Raw genomic sequence first — 19,525 nt, 5'->3', positions numbered from 1 at the left:
GTACACACCTGAACTGGTGACAAGCCACACTCACGGGTAAAATCCAGGTGAGAAACTAAGAAAATGCCGTGTTAGTCTGAAGTCTTGTAGCTGGGAAGTGTAATTGCTGCCCGCACCCTCTGCATGAATAGCGCGGATGAAAAGTAATTTGCCAACGCGTCATGAGATTAAAGGTTAGATCATGGGTGCGGCAAGAAGAACAAGTTGCACGGCTGTGTAGAAAAACGTGAGGGAGGTTCAACAACCTATAAGCTGTGTTAAAAATCTGAATAATCTACTCTCGCCATACACGTGTATTCTCCAAGTAGAGGTTTCAATAATTGGGGGGCTAGTAGTGATAGCCAATTTTAAAGTTGCAACCTGTTTTCTCCGTACAAGCTTATTGAATAAGGCGTTGCGCACAAACAGAGGGATGATGGGATGCCTCTTAATGACAAATAAAGTTTCAAGGTCATGGAAGTGACCTTGACGGCCATTGACCGCTCATCAAAAGAAAATCCACGTCTATACTAAATAAAACAAAAAAGGCTGTTGGCAAACTAAAGTAAGTGATTCGATTACCATATTACTTTTAACGTTATTTTGCTCGAAAGAGAATCTGTAGAAAAGCTAAGCATGTCAAACCATAGCATTCTCCGTCCTTTGACGGTCAACGTTATTCGTTTTATGAAGCTTTTTTATCCATCCATCCTTTTCTTGACATGGTTCAATGGCGACACCTGGCGATTGCTAAAAAAAGCGCTGCACAATTTCCTACATGGTCAATGTGATGTCCTTGGATATACCTACACAAGAACCGGTCAATCAGGTATCATCTGAGGGTTAAAGGTTATGACCCTCAGCCTGTCAAGTGCCAATGTTTACATCCGATGTCCTGATGCAGATACTAGTATACATTTTTCAAGGCCGTTTCAACGGTTCTAATGGATAGCTGTGAAAATGGGATATTTTCGCAACAATTAAAGTGGTGTTTTCTCCCCAAGGAACCAAGCATAATGTGTTATATACGCAAGCTCGGCTAGGTACATGTAGTCTATCTGATTTGCATAGAGTGAAATACGAAACGCACGTAAGGCCGGTTTGAAGAGAAGTGGGAGGGGGGCGTTTGTGTACCTACCGCCAAGGAAAGGACCATTAGGGTTCCTTCTGTGCTATTCAATAGAAACGAGCTCCAGGAGGTAAAGAAATACATCCTTTTCAAGTCAAAGATGCTTTCTGCAGAATCTGCCCTGCCCTACTGGTTCACCGTGTGTGTATCGGCGGTTGGAACGTGGGTGATTTTCAGGCTGGTTCCGGTGATTCTGGGGAGATCCATTGTTGCCAAACGGTACAACAGTCTACCAATCGGCGAGCAGAGAAAGGTGCAGAAATGGTAATAGAAAACGACGTCTTTTAATTTCATATACATATCATCATAAATAAGCATTTGATGCGGTCCTTAGAATGTACCGTAAAATGAAAATGTAACGTTGCTACCTTAACGATGTTACGTAACCGTGGTATTAATTTATTTGTTTTTATTGCATGTAAACTGGTCGCAGTAATTAATTTAATTATCTAGGTACGTTATTTGTTATGTAGCTCATCAAAATCGTAAGTTGGTGCTTTCCTACGTAAAATGTAGTCTGTGACTGTTGTCCTTCATAAGCATTCCCGGTCAAGCATCGTTTTAATCAAATGTGCCCACCTTGTAATAGCAGACGTGCGTTAATCAATGCTCTGAAACAAAAGGGAGAAACTTGTCTTCTGTCTCCCGGGATTCGAAGCCGCGCCGATGGCTAATCACTACGCCAAAGGGTCGGATCCATCAGTTTTGCATGGTCGGTTTGGGCAAGGAGCTTTTTTCAGGTGGTTTGGGGGCGCTTGAACCCCACTACTAGTATTACAGTTCTTCAGATCTGATAGCATCTCAGTTTCATTGCGCTCAAAATACCGAAAGGTGAGTGCAGTTCACCGAGACAATTTTTATTTTTGCTTCGTAACGACCGGGGCTATTCTCCAAGCAGAGGTTGAGTCGCGGAGATATAACATAAATAGTAGCCGGGAAATTTACCGGCGCGTGAGAGGAGTGCGCCTGTAAATTTCCCGACTGCTACTATTTCTCCGCGACTCAACCTCTGCTTGGAGAATAGACAGAGGCTACGTCCCTTTCGGGCAACGGTGCAAACGTGGCGGTAGCAGAGGGAGGCTAGTAAGCGCCCAAAAGGATGACATGAATCTAACCTCCTTGCTTTCCCACCGTGGTCTGTATGGACTGTGTTGATTGTCGTACTGCACTACGGCTAAGTGTTTGCATTGCGTCTATTGTCTACTTTCTCACCCGGCCAGCTGCACAAGTGGGGGCTTTATCGGACATAGTCTGAGAGTAGTACCAGCTTGTGTTGCCACACTGATAAGAATGGGGAAAGTGGTTCTCAAGACCAGTTTATCTCGGGGCCAGTTTATAACTCGCCCCGTAAAGCCCTAGTGAGTGATGGTACATTTTCACTTCGTAAACACTCCCCTTCACAAAGGCTATTTTTTTCGGGGCAGTGTTTGGTGGCTGGATCATTATGATATTTGGTATAAAGTGGGTAGGTCTAGGGACTAGGTAGGTAGGTAGTAGGTAGGTTAGGTCCTTGGGAAAACGAATGCTAAATTCTATAATGGTCCTCCTAGCCGCATTTCTATGACACTGCAGCTGAAATTCCGGGTCTGATATTTCAGTTTAAGGACTACCTGTGGCTTTGATGTTTTTACACACCAAGGCAAGGTGGTTGTACAACCAGTACAATAAATTACAACGTGAATATGTAAATATGGAATGGATTCTGTACTTTTAATCAACTTCCTTATTTTTTCTTGACCAAAATGTGCATATCTTTTTATAATATAATATATAATTAACTGTGCTCTGTAGCCAAGGAAGAAGTATCTATGATTTCTATACCTTATAAGCAATGGTTGTCCCTGAAACTATGTTTAACACCACACAAGCTTACATCACAACTTTTCAAAATGTTCAACACTGGTAGAGATAATTACACTTATCATGGCTGGCACAATAGCAGACACCTACCACACATAAGCAAAGAGAGCGAAACTTCCTTATTTTCTCTTGACAGAAATCAGCATATTTGGAATCAACAGTGCTCTAGAGCTATAACAATCACTGAAACTACCTTTAACATCACATGTATAAAGCTTACATCACAACTTTTCAAAATGTTATAAACAGTTGTTGAACATGAAACAGTCAAACCTGGATTCATGACCACTCAAGGGGCAGAAAAATGGTTGCGGAGGACAGGAGGTTGCTCGGAACATGGTGGGGTTAGCTCTAGAAAAGGCCGGGACAAAAAGTGTATTATGGGCAAAAAAAGACGGAAAAAAGGATCCAGAGAGCTTACTATGTGGAGGCTAGGTAGTGTTCTGGTTCCATGGCCTTGATTGGACAGTGCCCTGAATGACTTGTCAGCACTATTTTGGCATTGCTGCCACCCTGTACCTCTAATCTCCAAGCAGATCCTACAATGGCAAAAGATAGTACCAAACTGGCCAAGGAGTGTAGTCCAAAAGGTGTCCATTTGCCTTGCCTTGCCATTTGCCCCGGTAGCAAAACACACTCCAAAGCCGGCTTCACTCCTCTGCCAGCTTTTGATACTATCTTATGCTACCGTAGGATCCGCTTGGAGATTACGGTACCTCCTCCATCCATTTGTTTAGCTAGAATTGGGAGTCATTGGGGACAACACTGTACTCTTCACGCAGGTAGTCGTGTACTGCTACATGGCGTTCTAATGTAGCTTTGTTTGCGCAGGAATAATCACACTGGTCACATTGGTATGGTTTTGTGTGAGTTCTCATATGACCAGAGAGGGTAGACTTGTCAGCTGTCCTAAACCCACACTCTCCACACATGTAGGGTCTGTCACCGGCGTGTACTTCCAGATGCCGGTCCAACTCGTACTTCTTTACGGCAGAAAAATCACACTGGTCGCACTTGTAGGGCTCTGGGTCTATATGGGTTTCCATGTGTTGGGATAAGGCAGATATTTCAGTTGTACTGTACCCGCATTCCCCACATGTGTAGAGTTCGTCACCAATGTGTGTGGATAGATGGTCGTCCAAGAGGGATTTTTCCGCAGCAGAATAATCACACTGGTCACACTTGTAGGGTTTTTCATCAGTCTGAGCTGCCTTGTGCCCATACTCTTCGCGCAGGTAGGCATGTACTGCTAGATGATGATCCAATGTCTTTTTGTTTGCGGAAGTAAAGTCACACTGGTCACATTTGTATGGTTTTGTATGAGTTTTCATATGGCCTGACAGGGTAGACTTTTGAGCTGTCCTGTACCCACACTCTCCACACATGTAGGGTTTGTCATTGGTGTGTGTGGCTATGTGGCTGTCCAAGGTGGATTTCAGTGCGGCAGAATAGTCACACTGGTCACACTTGTAGGGTTTTTCACCAGTATGAGTCCTCATATGCTGGGACAAGTAAGCCTTTTGAGTCGTCCTGTACCCACACTCACCACACATGTAGGGTTTGTCACCGGTGTGTCTTGCTAGATGTTTATTCAAATAAGATTTTTGGGAAGCAGAAAAATCACACTGGTCACACTTGTAGAGTTTCTCACCCTTGTGTTTCAATAGATGAGTATCAAATGTACATTTCCTTGCAGCAGAATAATCACAAAAGTCACACTTAAAGGGTTTTTCACCAGTATGAGTTCTCATGTGTTGAGATAACCGAGACTTTTCAGCTGCACGGTATCCACACTTACCACACATGAAGGGCTTCTCACTAGAATGTGTAAATGCTAGATGTTGTTTTAAAGTGGATTTCCTTGCGGCAGAGTAATCACACTGGTCACACTTATAGGGTTTTTCACCGGTATGGGTTCTCATATGTTCAGACAAGTTGCGCTTTTGAGCTGTCCTGTACCCACACTGTCCACACATGTAGGGTTTGTCACCAGAGTGTTTTGCTAGATGTCGCTTCAAAGTGCCTTTCTGTGCAGCAGAATAGTCACAGTGGTTACACTTGTAGGGTTTTTCTCCAGTATGAATTGCCATATGCGCAGAAAAGTGAACTTTTCGAGCTGTCCTGTACCCACACTCTCCACACATGTAGGGCTTGTCATCAGTATTTATTTCTGGCTGATGGTCCAAACTTTTGCTTGATGCGGGCTGGTCATTGGCCTTGCTTGTATCCCTGTCCCTTGAAACCTCAGTAGGATACCCATCACTCAATTTCTGAGAAACAGCAGTATGAGACCCATTACCAGCCTCTGCCATGTCCGAGCTGATGGAAAAAATAGAAATAATGAAAGACATTGATTTCAACATGACATGAAGGTTCATCTGTGTTGTTGAATGACATCGTAATACAAAGACTGAACTTTACAAGACTGACATTTTCATAGAAGAATTTAATTGACCCAATTTTTTTTGCTCACTTTGCCCACTATGTTTGTCGTTAACAAGAATCATGAGATCCTCCAAACGGTGACGTGAACAATGTGTTGAATTGATACTGTAAATGCATTTAAGTTTGCGGGGATTGAATTTCGCGGTAGTGGGAAAAAGGAATTTTCGCTGTGGTTTTAAGTTCCCGGTAGCACCATGCACTGTAGTCTCTTAATTACTGGCATGGAAAATGTTTGTGGTGGTTTTAAGTTCGCTGTGAAACAGCCACCGTGAAAACCTCGAACATTAAAACACCGCGAAAGTTTCTGCATTTACAGTAGTTTGCTCACACAGCCCTCCATGTGCTACCTTTGTGCAAGAAGGTTAAAAAACAAGATTTTCTCAACCTCCTTGGTTTGTAGTTTTGGAATTTTTTTTTTTTTTTTTTTTTTTTTTTGTTCTGGAAATCTGTTTCCCATCACACAAGTACAAGGCCGGTTGCTATAATAATTTTTAGGTCTCAACCGATTTCGTAATACTAGGATATTATTACTAAAAGTTGTTTAACCAAAGAGCTGTTATCAAAGCTCCTTGGTTCAACCAGAAAACAGTCTGGCTGCTAAACAATGTAAGTGTGGTGGGGGCCTGTTTGGTTTGACCGGGCCGGGCCGGGCCCCCCTCCCCAATTTTTTCTCATCCAGAGAAGCCTTACCTTACATCGCCCAACTGTACCCATATATCACAGAAATAACCTATATTTCCCATATCTCAAGATAAGACAGTCAGTTTGTAAATTTCGCGTTCTTACCTGCTTCAAATGGTGATTTTTTTTACCGTCACACAACAACGACGCGGTCGTCGTTTTCTCTGTAACAGCTAAGTGTGAAAGGTCAACGTCCTGTGAGGTGAAAGGTCATAAGTGTGCCTTCTTACCCAATTTACTGTGTGTCGCAGTTGGCCTATTTGAGTTTTTGTTACTGGGGCCGGACACAACGAAAAAAAATGACAAAATAGAAAGCCCGATAAAAACGACTAAAAAAACGTTAAAAAACAGCCGGAGCCTAAACCTCTGCTTGGAGAGTAAGTTTTTGTAGGCTTTTAGAAAAAGTGAAATAAGCCATCTAGCAGCTTTCTTTGGAACTATCAGGACGTTTTAGAATTTGAGACACGATAAGTCATAACGAATATTGATAAATGGCATGAAAAAAATTGTAAATATTTTTTTGACCATAAGGATGGTGTTACCAAGTATTATTGCCCCTAATATTTTTTCTATTTTTATTTTTATTTGGTACATACCACTGCAATGAAGCTATTTTTTTATGTGCATATGTATAATGGTGAAACCTACAAACTCACGTTCGCACATTTTAATTATCTGAAGTTATTAGAAAATTATTTTTTAATTATATGAAAACAATTGTATACTTCACAGCACGGCGTCGTTATGTGCAGCCCTGGTGGAAGGCACGATCTCAGGTTACATCTTCTTATTCCGCTCGGACATCGGGCCGGATCTTGTACGGTAAGATATCAAAATACACGTCTTTAGACATTGATACGACAGTGTGTATCACGTTTTGATTTTTGCAACATCTTGCAGCAATTCGTAAGAGCCAATACGATTTCAAGAATATACCCCTGTCACATTTGGCGAAAATCGATCGGACGACGATTCTGCGGCAATCGCCCGAGCCTTGCTGATAATAATAACTTTATTGCACAACAATTGTACAAGGTGCAAAGTATAGCTTTAATGTATGTGACAGGGACGGTTTTCAGGTAAAAAAAAAATACTCTATCGATCTTTACATAGCAGATCTTCCATCGATACGCTCGAAGATCGTGGATAATGTGACAGAGGAATAACGAATACGAAGTACGATTTTTTATCCTAGCTCTTTTTTCAGTAACGACGGTAACATTGATTTTCTTTTGCTGTAACCTTTTATATTGTATTGTCTGTTCTAATATGTTATAGATATTAGGCTTAAATCCATTTTCGTTGCTTGCAGATATGACTGTTCTTTACTTCGCCATAACGTTGCCATCTTCCTGGGTTATACCATAGCAGGTAAACGTTTCTGTTTTTTGCCGATTGCCATAGCCTTCACCAGGCCTTCCTACGGGAGTACGCGAATCGTAATCTCCAAGCAGATCCTACGGTAGCATAAATTAGTATCAAAAGCTGGCAGAGGAGTGAAGCCGGCTTAGGAGTGTGCTTTGCTACCTGGGAACATGGCAAATGTACACCTCTTGGCTACACTCTTTGGCCAGTTTGGTACTATCTTATGCCATTGTAGGATCTGCTTGGAGATTACGCGAATCGTAGAATTTGGCAGGAATGATTGGTCAGGGGAGTCAGTCCGGAGCTCCGGAGGCAATAACCCTCTGGTTGCAAAACTCCCATAGCAAATTGTTCTCTCTATTAGCCTGCTTAGACTATTACATGTAACGTTATTGACGACGCCTCAGGGGAGTCGTCAAGTGGTATATATTGCATTCAGTCTGCAAAAATTCTAGGAATTGCACAGGCATTTCCACAGGAATGCAGTATGCTGGGTATGCAAGCCCTCCCCCCAAAATCTGTTCCAGATGTATCTCTGGTATGCAATGGTGGAATGTAGGTCACACTTGCTCCCTGGAGGAATTTGTCCTTTGAAACTAGACAGGGAACTGCACAATGGATCACGTTGTCTTGGTTGTTATGTTATGTTATGAAGGATACATTTTCTTTTCTAGAGCTTGTTCAAGCCATACGCCACGGGCAGACAGGAAATACTTCTGTAGTGCTCAGCTGTAGGTTTAGGTCACTGGCAGACCATTGTGATGTACCGGGGATAGTACATTTCTGCTGGCTGTAGGTTTATGTTATAGGTGGGCTAGTATATTGTGCCAGGGATAGTGCGACAGGGAAGTTCCAGTCTATTTCTGATTTGAGCTGTATTGTTGTACCCTCAATCGTCGTCATGGCAATAATACATTTTTATTGCCAGTCTTGTATTGCATTTGCCTTAAGTTAACAATAATCGACAGATTTATAAAGGAAGTGTCACCGTGAGTAATCTGTAGAAATATGTAACGATCATGCGGCACGGAGCATGGCTATGGTGAATATATCTTATTCGTTTTCCTCTTTGTGTATGATGGTTTCATCTTAGGAACCATCTTGGCGTAGCGTAACGACTCTCCAAGCACACGTTAGGCACCGGCTGTTTTTTTTTTTTTTTAATGCGTTTTTATCGGACTTTCTGTTTTGTACCGTTTTCTTTATGTCTCGCGTTCACGAGAAAGCCAGATGGTAAAAAAAAACGCAACACTGAAACACGTCTAAAACAACCAGAGCTGAACCTCTACTAAGCATAACTACCTCTCTGCTTTCCTTAGACACTCTCCTGCTTTTGCTAACGCCGGAGTTCACAGGGGTCAATGACCTCCTGTTACACCACGCTGCAAGTCTGTACAGCGGCTATGCTGGGCTGGTGAGTGGCTTTGAGTTTGGCGGCTCGTAGGAAACGGACGAAAATTGATAATCTCCAAGCAGATCCTACGGTAGCATAAGATAGTATCAAAAGCTACCAGAGGAGTGAAGCCGGCTTAGGAGTGTGTTTCGCTACCGGAGATCTGCCTCCACTGAAACAGGGAGGAGCATTTCTATTCAACAATGGTGTTGCTCGCCCCTCCCTGTTGCCATGGCAAATGGACACCTCTTGGCTGACTACACTCCTTGGCCAGTTTGGTACTATTTTATGCCATTGTAGGATCTGCTTGGAGATTAGAAAATTGATGCGAGCAGTTAATATGTCCCTATTTCTTAATTACCTGTCATACTTACAGTACAGAGAGAAGCGCTATTTCATAATACTAAAACACACTTTTCCTCATCTGAAACGCAGACTGATTTTTGTCATGCACAGCTATAATCTCCAACTCCAATGTCCGCATACGTAGGTCAATGTATTTGCACAATCACCAAAATGCGAGGCCAGATCACTCTGACAGATACATGACTGTGCTGTAATTCTTATACTGTTATCGATAATGATTTTTTCCTGTATGTTGTTTAGTAGCTGTTGCCATACGTTGTATCCTGTGTATCCTGTGTATCCTTTTTTTTGTGTAGCTGATACATACACATCAGGGCTCGAAATTCATTTTTGGGATTAGGTGCACTGGTGCACCCAGCTTAAAATATTGGGTGCACCAAAAAAATTTTGGGTGCACAACTTAAGTTTAAGTTATTACCTATAATAAAACTTAGTTACAAGCTATCAAATTCTTAAACAAGTACATGTACATGTACCATTACAGACATTTTCATTATCTTTCTAACACTCAGATGTCAAGAATATGATGTATACTAGTATACTTTGATATCTTTAGATACAGAAACCTAAAAAAATATTTGGGTGCACCCTGTGCACCCACAGAAAATAAGTGGGTGCACAGCTCCAATTTTGGGTGCACCTGGGTGCACATGCACCCAGTATTTCGAGCCCTGCACATGTACTCAACATTCATGATAATGATAAAGTAAACATTCGCCGATGTTTTCCCCACTCCTTTCAGACATACCCGGTTCTCCCGTACTACATCAACCTTTATCTTCTGATGGAGATTTCCAACCCGATGCTGAACATGAGGTGGGTGTCATTTGTACAAGGGTATCAGGAGTAGGTACCGGTACAGAATATTCAGGTACAGGTACGGTTCGAGTCCACAGGATCAGGACACTATCCAGACCTGAACCTGATTGTTCATGAAAAGTTGTGAATGGGCGATACTCAAAACAATGGTCCAATTTTCTACAAAGGAATCTAGTTGGCAGAGTATCCGACTCCTCCTGGCGTTTTGAAATTCTGTAAGATTGACTGTAGAAACTTGGTGGAAATGAGACCAACCAATGTCTTCGAGACCTTACAATGACTTCTTTCCGTTACAGAGTTATACTGGACGTGATGGGGTACAAGAGATCGGACCTTTACATGATCAACAGCGTCGTATGGACAGTTGCGTTCTTCCTAGTCCGAATACTCACCATTCCTCTCTTCTGGTACAACGTGGCAGTGTACGCGTCTAGAGCGCTCTTCCAACAAGGAGTTGCAATCATACTGACAGGCTTGGTTCTCATGCCCATCTTTAACGCCATGAACGTCTTTTGGTTTGTCAAGATATTATTAGGGGCTAGAGCAATTATTAAGGATCGTCAGCAGTAGATATGTGTTGTAAAGGACGTTTTTCTTTTCATTCCATTCAAGGTTTATATTTTGCTTTCTCCCATTCGAGTTGAATATACACACACACACACACACACAAACACTCTCAGCAGTAGATATGCAGTAAAGGACGTTTTGTCTTCATTACATTCAAGGTTTATATTTTGTTTTGTCCCTTTCGAGTTGAACACACACGCACACACATACACACAAACGCGCGCGCGAACACACGCACATGTATTCTGTATCCATCTGATTTCTTATCAGCCAAAGAGACCGCACGTATTTCTATAAAAATGTTAAGATTCGTAAACGTAACTCAATGTCATCTGAAACTAGAAAAAATATATTGAAAGATTTTAGGCATAGAAGACGTAAAGCTATTATAATAGATATACCGTGTAGTATACAATCTGGTTTCATAAAATGATTTATTGTAAGTTCATTGTTGTCATGACAATCACACCGTTTGTATTTCTTCCATCCACGGAGCTAGCTGTTCTAAGGTGACAAAGTGTACACGGATGAACATACATTCTTACAGTAAATGTAACTAATTAAGGACATTTATATGTCAACTGTGATTATGGAAGAACTTACATCACCATTACTATTTTGCTGGGTAGAATAATTGTTGGTAAAAATTTGATTTCATATTTGGAATAAAAACATGTTCATGACGTCTTAAATGATCATTTGCATTGTTTGCATTTTTTACTTCCCTTCAAAATCGAATGGAAGAGAAATAATTGTCACAACTAATAATATAATGACAGCGTGCAGATATGCAACACATAATTTCAATCAATCATTTGGCAATTAATATGAACGCATATAAATAGTTGTGCATAGCATGTAAGGACTTCGAACTCTATGCATATCAAAACTGTAGCTTGGTATCCAGCCGTATCATAGCCTAAAGGACAGAAGAGACGGGAGCTATAATACCTGAATGACCAGGCTACGAAAACTGGGTATGTGGTTAAGTCGTGTGATCCATAACATAGATCGTCTGTGCATTGGTACATGTATTTGGCAAAATGTGCGCTTTGGCATGAGAGATTACGTATTATGGCAGACGACATATAGCAGCAAAATAGTTTTTCAAAATGAGGTAGGGGTGCTGCCTTTCTGTACTCACAGAGGATTTTAGTGTGACATGAACTGATCGAAAAAGCAGTAAAATAACCACAACATATCCACGAAACACTATGTAAAATTGATCAAAATATTATCTTTTAGTCGTTCTCAATATGCGTACATTTTTTTGTTTTTCCTTCATCTTCTGGTAAATAGCTCTAAAGAGGAAGCACTATTGGCAAAGCTGGAAGATTGGATGCAATGTTTGCTACGAACAACCGCTTTCTGTGTACGGCTCTCCACAAAAACAAGATTCAAAAGGCACATCATCAAATCTAGCCTGAGATCCTATCAAACTGTTCAGCTTGAGTCTGCGCAATCAACTGCAGAACAAAGCTGAATCTTATTTAAGGCAACAGCAAATCGGCACTCAGCAAACGCACCTATGACTGCCCGTATAGCTTATCTCCGAGCAGATGTTACGTCTACATGGGGTAGAGGAAAATCTCTTTGCAGTAAGACACTGTAAAAACAGGCGAAAATAAAGCAGTCCCTACGTCTGCCTGGAGACGACTTACGCTAGGTATGGAATGATTCTACCAAATGGCTTCGGTGAAGACGATATACCCTACTCTCCAAGCAAAGGTTAGGCTCCGGCTGTTTTTGACGTTTTTATGAGGCTTTCTTGACGACTGCCGGCCTAGACATCAAGAAAACCGTTAAAAAACAGAACGCCCAATAAAAACGTCTAAAAAGCGTCAAAACAGCCGGAGCCTAACCTTTGCTTTGAGAGTAGATATACTGTGATTATTCTATCAGTCGGCTTTCTTCTCAATTAATACCCTGTACGCCTCCTTGCACAGCAGCGAGAACCAGTAGGCGTTCAGTAAAGAAAAGACGACCCCACCGCCGAGGTAGCAAATGTAGACGGGGATCTGTAGTTGGTAGAAGTCGTCCTGCCATAAAAGCAAAGGGTAAAGTGAGTTAGCATTCTCGTTACAGATGACAAAAAGGCGTTAATCATTGTACAAAAGATCGTCGGAACAACCACACTTTGAAAGGCCGTTAAAGTAAAACTTTATTTCTCATTACTCAGGTTTAAAACCAACTTCAGAATACTATGTTCTATGTGCAGTTTTGATATTCAAATGCTTTTCAGCTATTTTTACAGGTGTCCGGTACACTTTAAGGAGATTAACTTTCATCGGCGACGCCTTGGGAGGATTGTTTTACTTTCAAATGACGCCAAAACCTCGAAAAAGAGAGCTAGATCACCGCTATTTTGGTGGAATAAATACTAGTTGATCAAAGATGGTGGGACAATCAATCAATCACCTCTATTTTAAAAAGACAAAACGCAGGCATTTGTGGTAAGGAGATGTCAACTAAATATAAAAAAAAATTAGTGACTTCGCACTTTTCTATAACACACCAACATGGCGGACGATTCGTGACGTCATGGTCACGTGAGTGCAGACACGCCATATTTGGCGATCGATATGATTCGAACGTACCTCCCTGGCAGCGAGGCTCATGTTGTACCAGTACCCGCCCATGGACACGACGCGGACCAAGAAGAAGGAGAGTAAAAAGGCGGCCCCGTTCCAGAAGTAGGACATAGATTTTGTGGGGTATTTAAGGTCATTGAGGATACACCTGCAAGGAGAGGTGAAAAGTATGAATGAAATGTGAACGTTGGTTATCATGACCTCTGTCTGTTATAGCAAATGAAGAAACAAATTAACAAAATGTACAAACAAAATTGACAACAACAGGAAAACATGTGACAACTATTTTCAAAAGAAGTGGGGGACGGCTGGTATAAGAAGAAATAAAGGAACCCAGTGCAGTAAAACCACCGGGAATAAAATAGGTGACATGACTGCTTTTGTTGGTGACACCGGTGACAGGTTCACATGAAAGACCTTACCTGAGGTTCAAAAATGGGCTGGATAGCTCCATCATCATGCCTATGTTTGTATGGTAGGGAAAACAACTGTAGAACTGTGGGGGGAAAAAGCAAACACAACATTTTTTTTTTTCGATGTAGATATGATCGAAAATGACCAACGCAAACGACTGTAAATGGGAGTCGTGAACACAAAGTTTGATGATGTCTGTTGTTCCTTTACAAGCACTGTGTCACTGTGTCATATATTATGCCTAACATTAATTTAACCATTTTTCACTTACAACCCCGACATATCCGACGAAGAGAGAGACGGCGTGGTGTATGTGGTACAGCAAGCCGCCCGTCTGAGGGTAAATCGCCATCAATGAGGAATCTGGGAAAGTAGACATACACAATGAATACTGATTTTGAATCCTCATCTTACGTTTGTTATAACTTTTATTTAAAGAGCACGATGTTTCAATTGACACTCACGCATGCGCAAAGGATAATAGTTTTTGATACATCGAGACTGACACGTTACTGTAACGACGTCGCCACACGCTGGTATGTTACGCTGACGATTATACCCGCTATACTGATAACAGAAACAATCTAAAACTTCTGATACCTTCTTCGTAAAACCTTCTGTTTTGTGACATGTTCTAACTCATTGTCTTGTCAATTTTTGTAGTGGCCCTTAAATATATTGGAAGGATGAATGAAATTTTACCTGCCATGGCGTAACCCAAGAAGATTGCACAGTTGTATCGGACACTGGGGGCATCGTACCTAAAATACACAAGGGTGCGGCCGTATTCAAATACAGGCAACAGAAATATCTGCTACTGAAACTCTCGTCGCCATAGCAGGCTCTCTGGGTCTTTTTCGTCTTTGGTTGGACTCATAATACACTTTTGCTGGTCATTTCTTTTTGTACTGGGTCGCTTGTACTGCCGACGCCTTTGCTAGGGCGGAGCGCGTAGCGCGTGACATATGGGGGTTTCCTACTCTCCAAGCAGAGGTTAGGCTGTTTTAGAATTAGACAAAATAGAAAGCCCGATAAAAACGACTAAAATAACGTTGAAAAAACAGCCGGAGCCTAACCTCTGCTTGGAGAGTAGGGGTTTCCATTATTCCTAACGTGTGTGCAGCCTCTACGGGCCGGCAGTACAAGTGACCCAGTACAAAAAGACAAGGCCAGCAAAAGTGTATTATGAGCCAAAAAAAGATGAAAAAAATGCTCAGAGAGCCTGCTATAGAGGCTATCGTCGTCACGTGTTTATTAGTTGACACTCGTAAAGGCATACAATTAATAGTCATTTATTTACCCCCAAAAATGATTCATATGCGTGAATAAAATGGAGTGCTGCCTTGGCCATGGAGCATGCGTGTATACACTGTCTTACCTTATGAGGTTACCTTTGACATTGTCGTTCAAAAAGTAGACTGAACATGCCCAGATGCCCACCACTATTGAGGAGCATGCTGCCATTGTTCTGAAAATGTAAAGACTTTAATTGAATCATCTGATTTTTTTTCTTCAAAATTTGTATATTTGTTTTTAGTAAATTAGCAAGCTAAGAAGACCCTGTCAAATATGCTTGTAAATGGATTGTGACATTTCTATATATTCTTAGTAAATTGGCGAAAAGAAAGTGCAATCGAAATAAGGAATATGATTTTTTTGGTAGACTAATTTTTGAAAAGTATCTTACGCTTCGTGCAGCTGAGGTTTGGCACTATCTGGTTGCGCGGTGTAGTAGGACGGGAACAGTCTGTGCAGGATCCAAGGGCTGAGTAGTCTGTACGTCAGAAGAAACGCCGCCAAGGAGCCCAGCACCGTGGCGTAGTAGGGGATATCCATCCCCAACGTCAAGGCCATGGTCAATGGTTTCTTCTAGAAATCTTGGACGAAACTAAATGGGAGCAAACAGTGAAAAGTATGCATTTTGTTTGATCTTTTGCGTAATGGCAGGCAAAGCAAAACAATCAAACAATGGTAGGCAAAGCAAAACAATCAAACAGATTAACCTGTATGCTTTCTATCCTTTTAAGCGTCAAAACAATCATTGATTCAATTAAATTAAATTGAATCAAAGTATAACAAGCGTATGGGTTAGTTTGTTTGATTGTTTGAGCTTTTGCGTAATGGTAGGCAAAGTATAACATGCATACAGGTTACGTGGCTAAGTCCTAATAAATTGAAGTCTAAATAAATCCGTAAACATACGTCCTTACATAAATCCGTAAACATACGTCCTCACATATCATTACATAAACACAAGACAAAAGGAAGTTGATAGCGAAATAAGACATTGTATGAGATCGAAATACGAAACTAGATACAAATACAAAACTAGCAAAAATAGCTTGTATTTGTAATAATCGAAATCACGAGGCAGATAATGGAAAGGACTACCGTAATCTTTTGTACCTTTTTCTGACACGCTATCCTCCCGAGCGCGTAACAGATTCACGGATTCCCCGAACGCTTTGTCCACCTGTATTTGACGTAAGATTAATACGTTGCAATGCCAATAGTTACGACAATACAATGGAGCACAAAAGTCAGTGTTCTAGAACGGATTTTAACATCGGCTGTTGATAATTTTCGGATCGGACGGAGATTCGTGTGAGTATTGTCTGTTTTCTTCACACGAAATGACGTAATGTCTGGTGTTTGGCGCCGATTGGCTGATGAAAGAACAGGTGAGTCTAGTGCGATTGGTGACCTCATTCGTGTCATCTGTTTATGTTACATAGAACAGAACACTGGCGGCACGCAAAAGGCGGGCGGGACACAGCTGTGTCATTGAGAGTGTGTGAACCCAAGGTCAAATTGCCTCGATAAAGCACTCCAAACAAGGGCATGATTTCCAAACATTGTCAATATCTTTCGCTTTAGTACTGATTTTTGGCGTCCACCGTGAATATACGATTCTTGCCGTAACGCAGTACGTTACCCACATCAAGTTTTCATTCATATTTATAATCATAATTAGATATAATACCACAAATCAGTGCATTTTGGCATAATTTTGGAATGTGAAAAATTACAGTTGGGCGCCATATAACATGCAAATTACACCTCTAATTGCCTGGTTTATGGCCAAATAGTGCTTAGAGTATTGCCTCAAATGACCTTTTTAATGGACTAGAAATGAATCGAGAAGGTACCAAGTATGGTTGCGTGTATGGGGAGGGGCCATTGATCAAATATCGCTCTACATATTTCACTATACGTCTTTTGGAGAGCACCTGTTTTGCAAATGTTTTCAAAAGATACAGTGATCGAAATGAAAGGGAACGGAGTATTACCTGCCTGGACGCCCCTCTAAAACTTCTCAGATGGAATAACCCTGAGATTTTTTTAGGTAGCTATAGGTCAACGTCCACAAGGACGTACCCCCTTGGGCGTACCAACACGGACGTTACCCAGATTCTCGCCATATCATTCCGCACAAGAGCCAGGTTTTCTTGATAACGTGCCCTTAACCTCTGGGTGGGACAAATGCCTTACGATTTTACCACCCAGCAACCATATCGTAACGTTGACTCTTTTAAGTCAGACACTAGCACGCCAAGGGCGGTCAATTGAACACTAGTTGGGGAGGGGGGCGTAGAAAACATTGCAACGTTACAGTACCGTACGAAAGAAACCAACGACTAGATATTCCGAACCACGTGGACAGTTTTGTTTCTATCGACTATAAACGTTACTCGCAACTGCTTGTCGGTACAGGGAGGCTGTTGGGAATAATGACACAATATTAATTTCGAGGGCTTAACGGCTAAGCCCTAACGTTAGTAACGTTACAAACAAAACTGCACACACAGAAACCAATTTGAGTTGAGTTTCGATTATTTGGGTTTACAGAAAAACAACACAACATAAGCCAACATCCCTCCCTCTTCCCACTACGTACTTACAGTTGATAAACAGTGGACTATGACCCTAAAGTTACACAAATTATGTAATGTTACAACACCATATGTTGACCCCGTAGTTACAACATGTTACAAACGTTCTGCAACGAAACAAAACGGTCACAATCCGGCCTAATCTAACATAAGTAACAGCTATAATTTGTTCTATTACCAGTTTAGGAGTCAACCTTGGCCCGGTAGGGACACATGTCTGAGTCGTGAATGTTCACTCAAATTTCTACCATCCAAAATGGCTACCAAGTATCATGTGGTTTCTGCTCAAAATTTGTTTACCGACTGAATCATATCTAACGTTACTTCCGGCCTGAACATTATAAATGAATTTACTCAAGTATTAAAGAAGGTGAAAGAACGAAACATGTTGAAAATCTTACCGAAGTGTTGAAGTCTTGGTTGGGGTCAGAGTCTGTTGTGGCCTTGTGTTCCAAAAACAGGGGCGGGTGTTTCCGGTCGCAACCGATATCCTGTTTGGCACTCGGATGTTTACGTACGGCGCAACGGTCACCTCCCCTTCCTTGTTGGTATGACCCAATTCAATCATTCATTGAGAGGGCGTGTAGAGCATACCATTCCTCATATAGGGGGTGTCATACCCAAGGGATACCCGAGAATGCCCAGAACGTTTCGTGACTGGCAACTCGTGACGCAGTTCAAATGCCAAGCGCGAACTTCAGATTGTACGTTACGTCATACGCATTGTAAGCTGATCCCAAAAATGGGGAAGGGCGGTCAAATCCATTCCCTGGTTGGATGACAAGGACGCGTGTCAGAGAGCGGGACACCCAAAAAAAGATTACTGTTCCCCCCTTACATCTGCTTGACGAAGTCAGTTGAAGCATGTTTTGCGCAAACAATGTAACGTCAGCACGTTTTTGCAAAACAATCCAGGAACCATATACATCTACACGCCGGGCATTTTATCAATATAAATTATAATCTCCAACCAAGGACGTTATTATAGGTAGCATAAGATAGCATCAAAAGTTGCCATAGGAGTGAAGCCGGCCTAGGAGTGTGTTTGGCTACCCCGGTAGCCGGCTTCACTCCTCTGCAGCTTTTGATACTATCTTAGGCTGCCGTCGGACTTGGGAGATTAGGGCATTTACTTTATAGAATAGCTTGCACGTTACCATTTAAAGTGAAAGACCCAGGATCTGCCGACGTCGTTGTCAGCCAAATAAACCAGTGTTCCAACTTTCTTCTGACGTCTTGAATGGGTGTTCGAAAATTGACGTCATGAACGGGTGTTGGAACATCGACGACATGAATGGGTGTTCGAACATCGACATGAATGGGTGTTCGAAAATTGACGTCATGAATGGGCGTTCGAATATCGACGTCATGAAGGGGTGTTCGAAAATTGACGTCATGAATGGGCGTTCGCGTTGCCAAGTTCGAAAGTTTTCCGGCGAACACGACCTCCTTGAAAGTCTTTTTTTTTGCCTTCAAAATCTCGTCAAACTTCTGAAGATGCAAAGAGAAGAGTTCAACCTACAAGTTGGAGGACAATATAAGGTACCACATGACATGTCTGTCTATAACTTCCTGCCATTCTTTTACCCTATTGAATTAGATCAAACTCGTGGTAAGTCAAATCGAATGTTAACTTTCAAGGTCACCAAGAACAATGGAGCAATATAAGCATATCGTCTTCTGTGTTTGTAACGTTACTATAGATTTATTTCTGGTAAAAAAATCTACACTTCGAGACATCTTTACCTCTTCAGACGATGTTCGTTCGATTCGTTGAATGACTCAAAAGCATTTACTCAAGCAACTGGATATGATTTTGGAAACGGTCAGGCGTTTCAGACAGCATCCACTAACTTTCGTCAGTGACACTGGAGGGATCTGTAGTGGTAGGAAATGCTTCTTACATCCTAACAATGAATTGAAATGCAAAGGAGCAGAACACCATTTTGGATTGTCCAATAGGAGGTAAGGGTAAGACAATGTCAAGCTGAAGACAAAGTGAAGTTTAGGCTAGGTCTAAGAT

At 41.7% G+C, this 19,525-nt stretch overlaps 3 protein-coding genes across 5 annotated transcripts; 1 reads left to right on the top strand and 2 right to left on the bottom strand.

The window, feature by feature from the left end:
- Window positions 1-968: 968 nt before the first annotated feature.
- LOC118427353 (TLC domain-containing protein 4-like) lies at window positions 969-11,296 on the top strand. The gene is made up of 6 exons (XM_035837096.1): window positions 969-1,372; window positions 6,827-6,916; window positions 7,407-7,465; window positions 8,779-8,873; window positions 9,961-10,034; window positions 10,334-11,296. Exons 1-6 carry the CDS (start codon window positions 1,209-1,211, stop codon window positions 10,605-10,607), a joined length of 756 nt encoding a protein of 251 aa, XP_035692989.1. The 5' UTR covers window positions 969-1,208; the 3' UTR covers window positions 10,608-11,296.
- Window positions 3,333-6,331, bottom strand: LOC118427351 (gastrula zinc finger protein XlCGF57.1-like). The gene is made up of 2 exons (XM_035837091.1): window positions 6,200-6,331; window positions 3,333-5,287 (listed from the first exon to the last, which is right to left on the bottom strand). The coding sequence occupies exon 2, from the start codon at window positions 5,278-5,280 to the stop codon at window positions 3,706-3,708; it is 1,575 nt and encodes a 524-aa protein (XP_035692984.1). The 5' UTR covers window positions 5,281-5,287; window positions 6,200-6,331; the 3' UTR covers window positions 3,333-3,705.
- On the bottom strand, window positions 11,022-17,925 carry LOC118427352 (TLC domain-containing protein 4-B-like). Of its 3 annotated transcripts, XM_035837092.1 has the most exons (9): window positions 17,904-17,923; window positions 16,016-16,082; window positions 15,297-15,497; window positions 14,988-15,077; window positions 14,312-14,370; window positions 13,881-13,972; window positions 13,618-13,691; window positions 13,202-13,343; window positions 11,022-12,643 (listed from the first exon to the last, which is right to left on the bottom strand). In XM_035837092.1, exons 3-9 carry the CDS (start codon window positions 15,461-15,463, stop codon window positions 12,503-12,505), a joined length of 765 nt encoding a protein of 254 aa, XP_035692985.1. In that variant the 5' UTR covers window positions 15,464-15,497; window positions 16,016-16,082; window positions 17,904-17,923; the 3' UTR covers window positions 11,022-12,502. The 3 variants fall into 3 exon arrangements, with proteins under 3 accessions (XP_035692985.1, XP_035692987.1, XP_035692988.1); XM_035837094.1 differs by lacking the exon at window positions 16,016-16,082 and having other exon boundaries at window positions 17,904-17,925; XM_035837095.1 differs by lacking the exons at window positions 16,016-16,082; window positions 17,904-17,923 and adding an exon at window positions 17,681-17,724 and having other exon boundaries at window positions 15,297-15,496.
- Window positions 17,926-19,525: the final 1,600 nt, after the last annotated feature.

Source organism: Branchiostoma floridae, chromosome 12 (assembly GCF_000003815.2).
Source record: "Branchiostoma floridae strain S238N-H82 chromosome 12, Bfl_VNyyK, whole genome shotgun sequence".
Lineage (NCBI taxonomy): Eukaryota > Metazoa > Chordata > Leptocardii > Amphioxiformes > Branchiostomatidae > Branchiostoma > Branchiostoma floridae.
The sequence above is the reverse complement of the archived record's forward strand: the minus strand, read 5'-3'. Positions and strand labels throughout refer to the sequence as shown.

Excerpts from the sequence above, each read along its gene's own strand:
- LOC118427353 (XM_035837096.1), top strand. The coding sequence starts at position 1,209 with ATGCTTTCTGCAGAATCTGCCCTGCCCTACTGGTTCACCGTGTGTGTA. Across the intron at positions 7,466-8,778 it reads CCTGGGTTATACCATAGCAG|ACACTCTCCTGCTTTTGCTA; the intron begins GTAAACGTTTCT and ends TGCTTTCCTTAG. Across the intron at positions 10,035-10,333 it reads AACCCGATGCTGAACATGAG|AGTTATACTGGACGTGATGG; the intron begins GTGGGTGTCATT and ends TTTCCGTTACAG.
- LOC118427351 (XM_035837091.1), bottom strand. The coding sequence starts at position 5,280 with ATGGCAGAGGCTGGTAATGGGTCTCATACTGCTGTTTCTCAGAAATTG.
- LOC118427352 (XM_035837094.1), bottom strand. The coding sequence starts at position 15,463 with ATGGCCTTGACGTTGGGGATGGATATCCCCTACTACGCCACGGTGCTG. Across the intron at positions 14,371-14,987 it reads GTCAAAGGTAACCTCATAAG|GTACGATGCCCCCAGTGTCC; the intron begins GTAAGACAGTGT and ends TGTGTATTTTAG. Across the intron at positions 12,644-13,201 it reads TGAGCCTCGCTGCCAGGGAG|GACGACTTCTACCAACTACA; the intron begins GTACGTTCGAAT and ends CTTTTATGGCAG.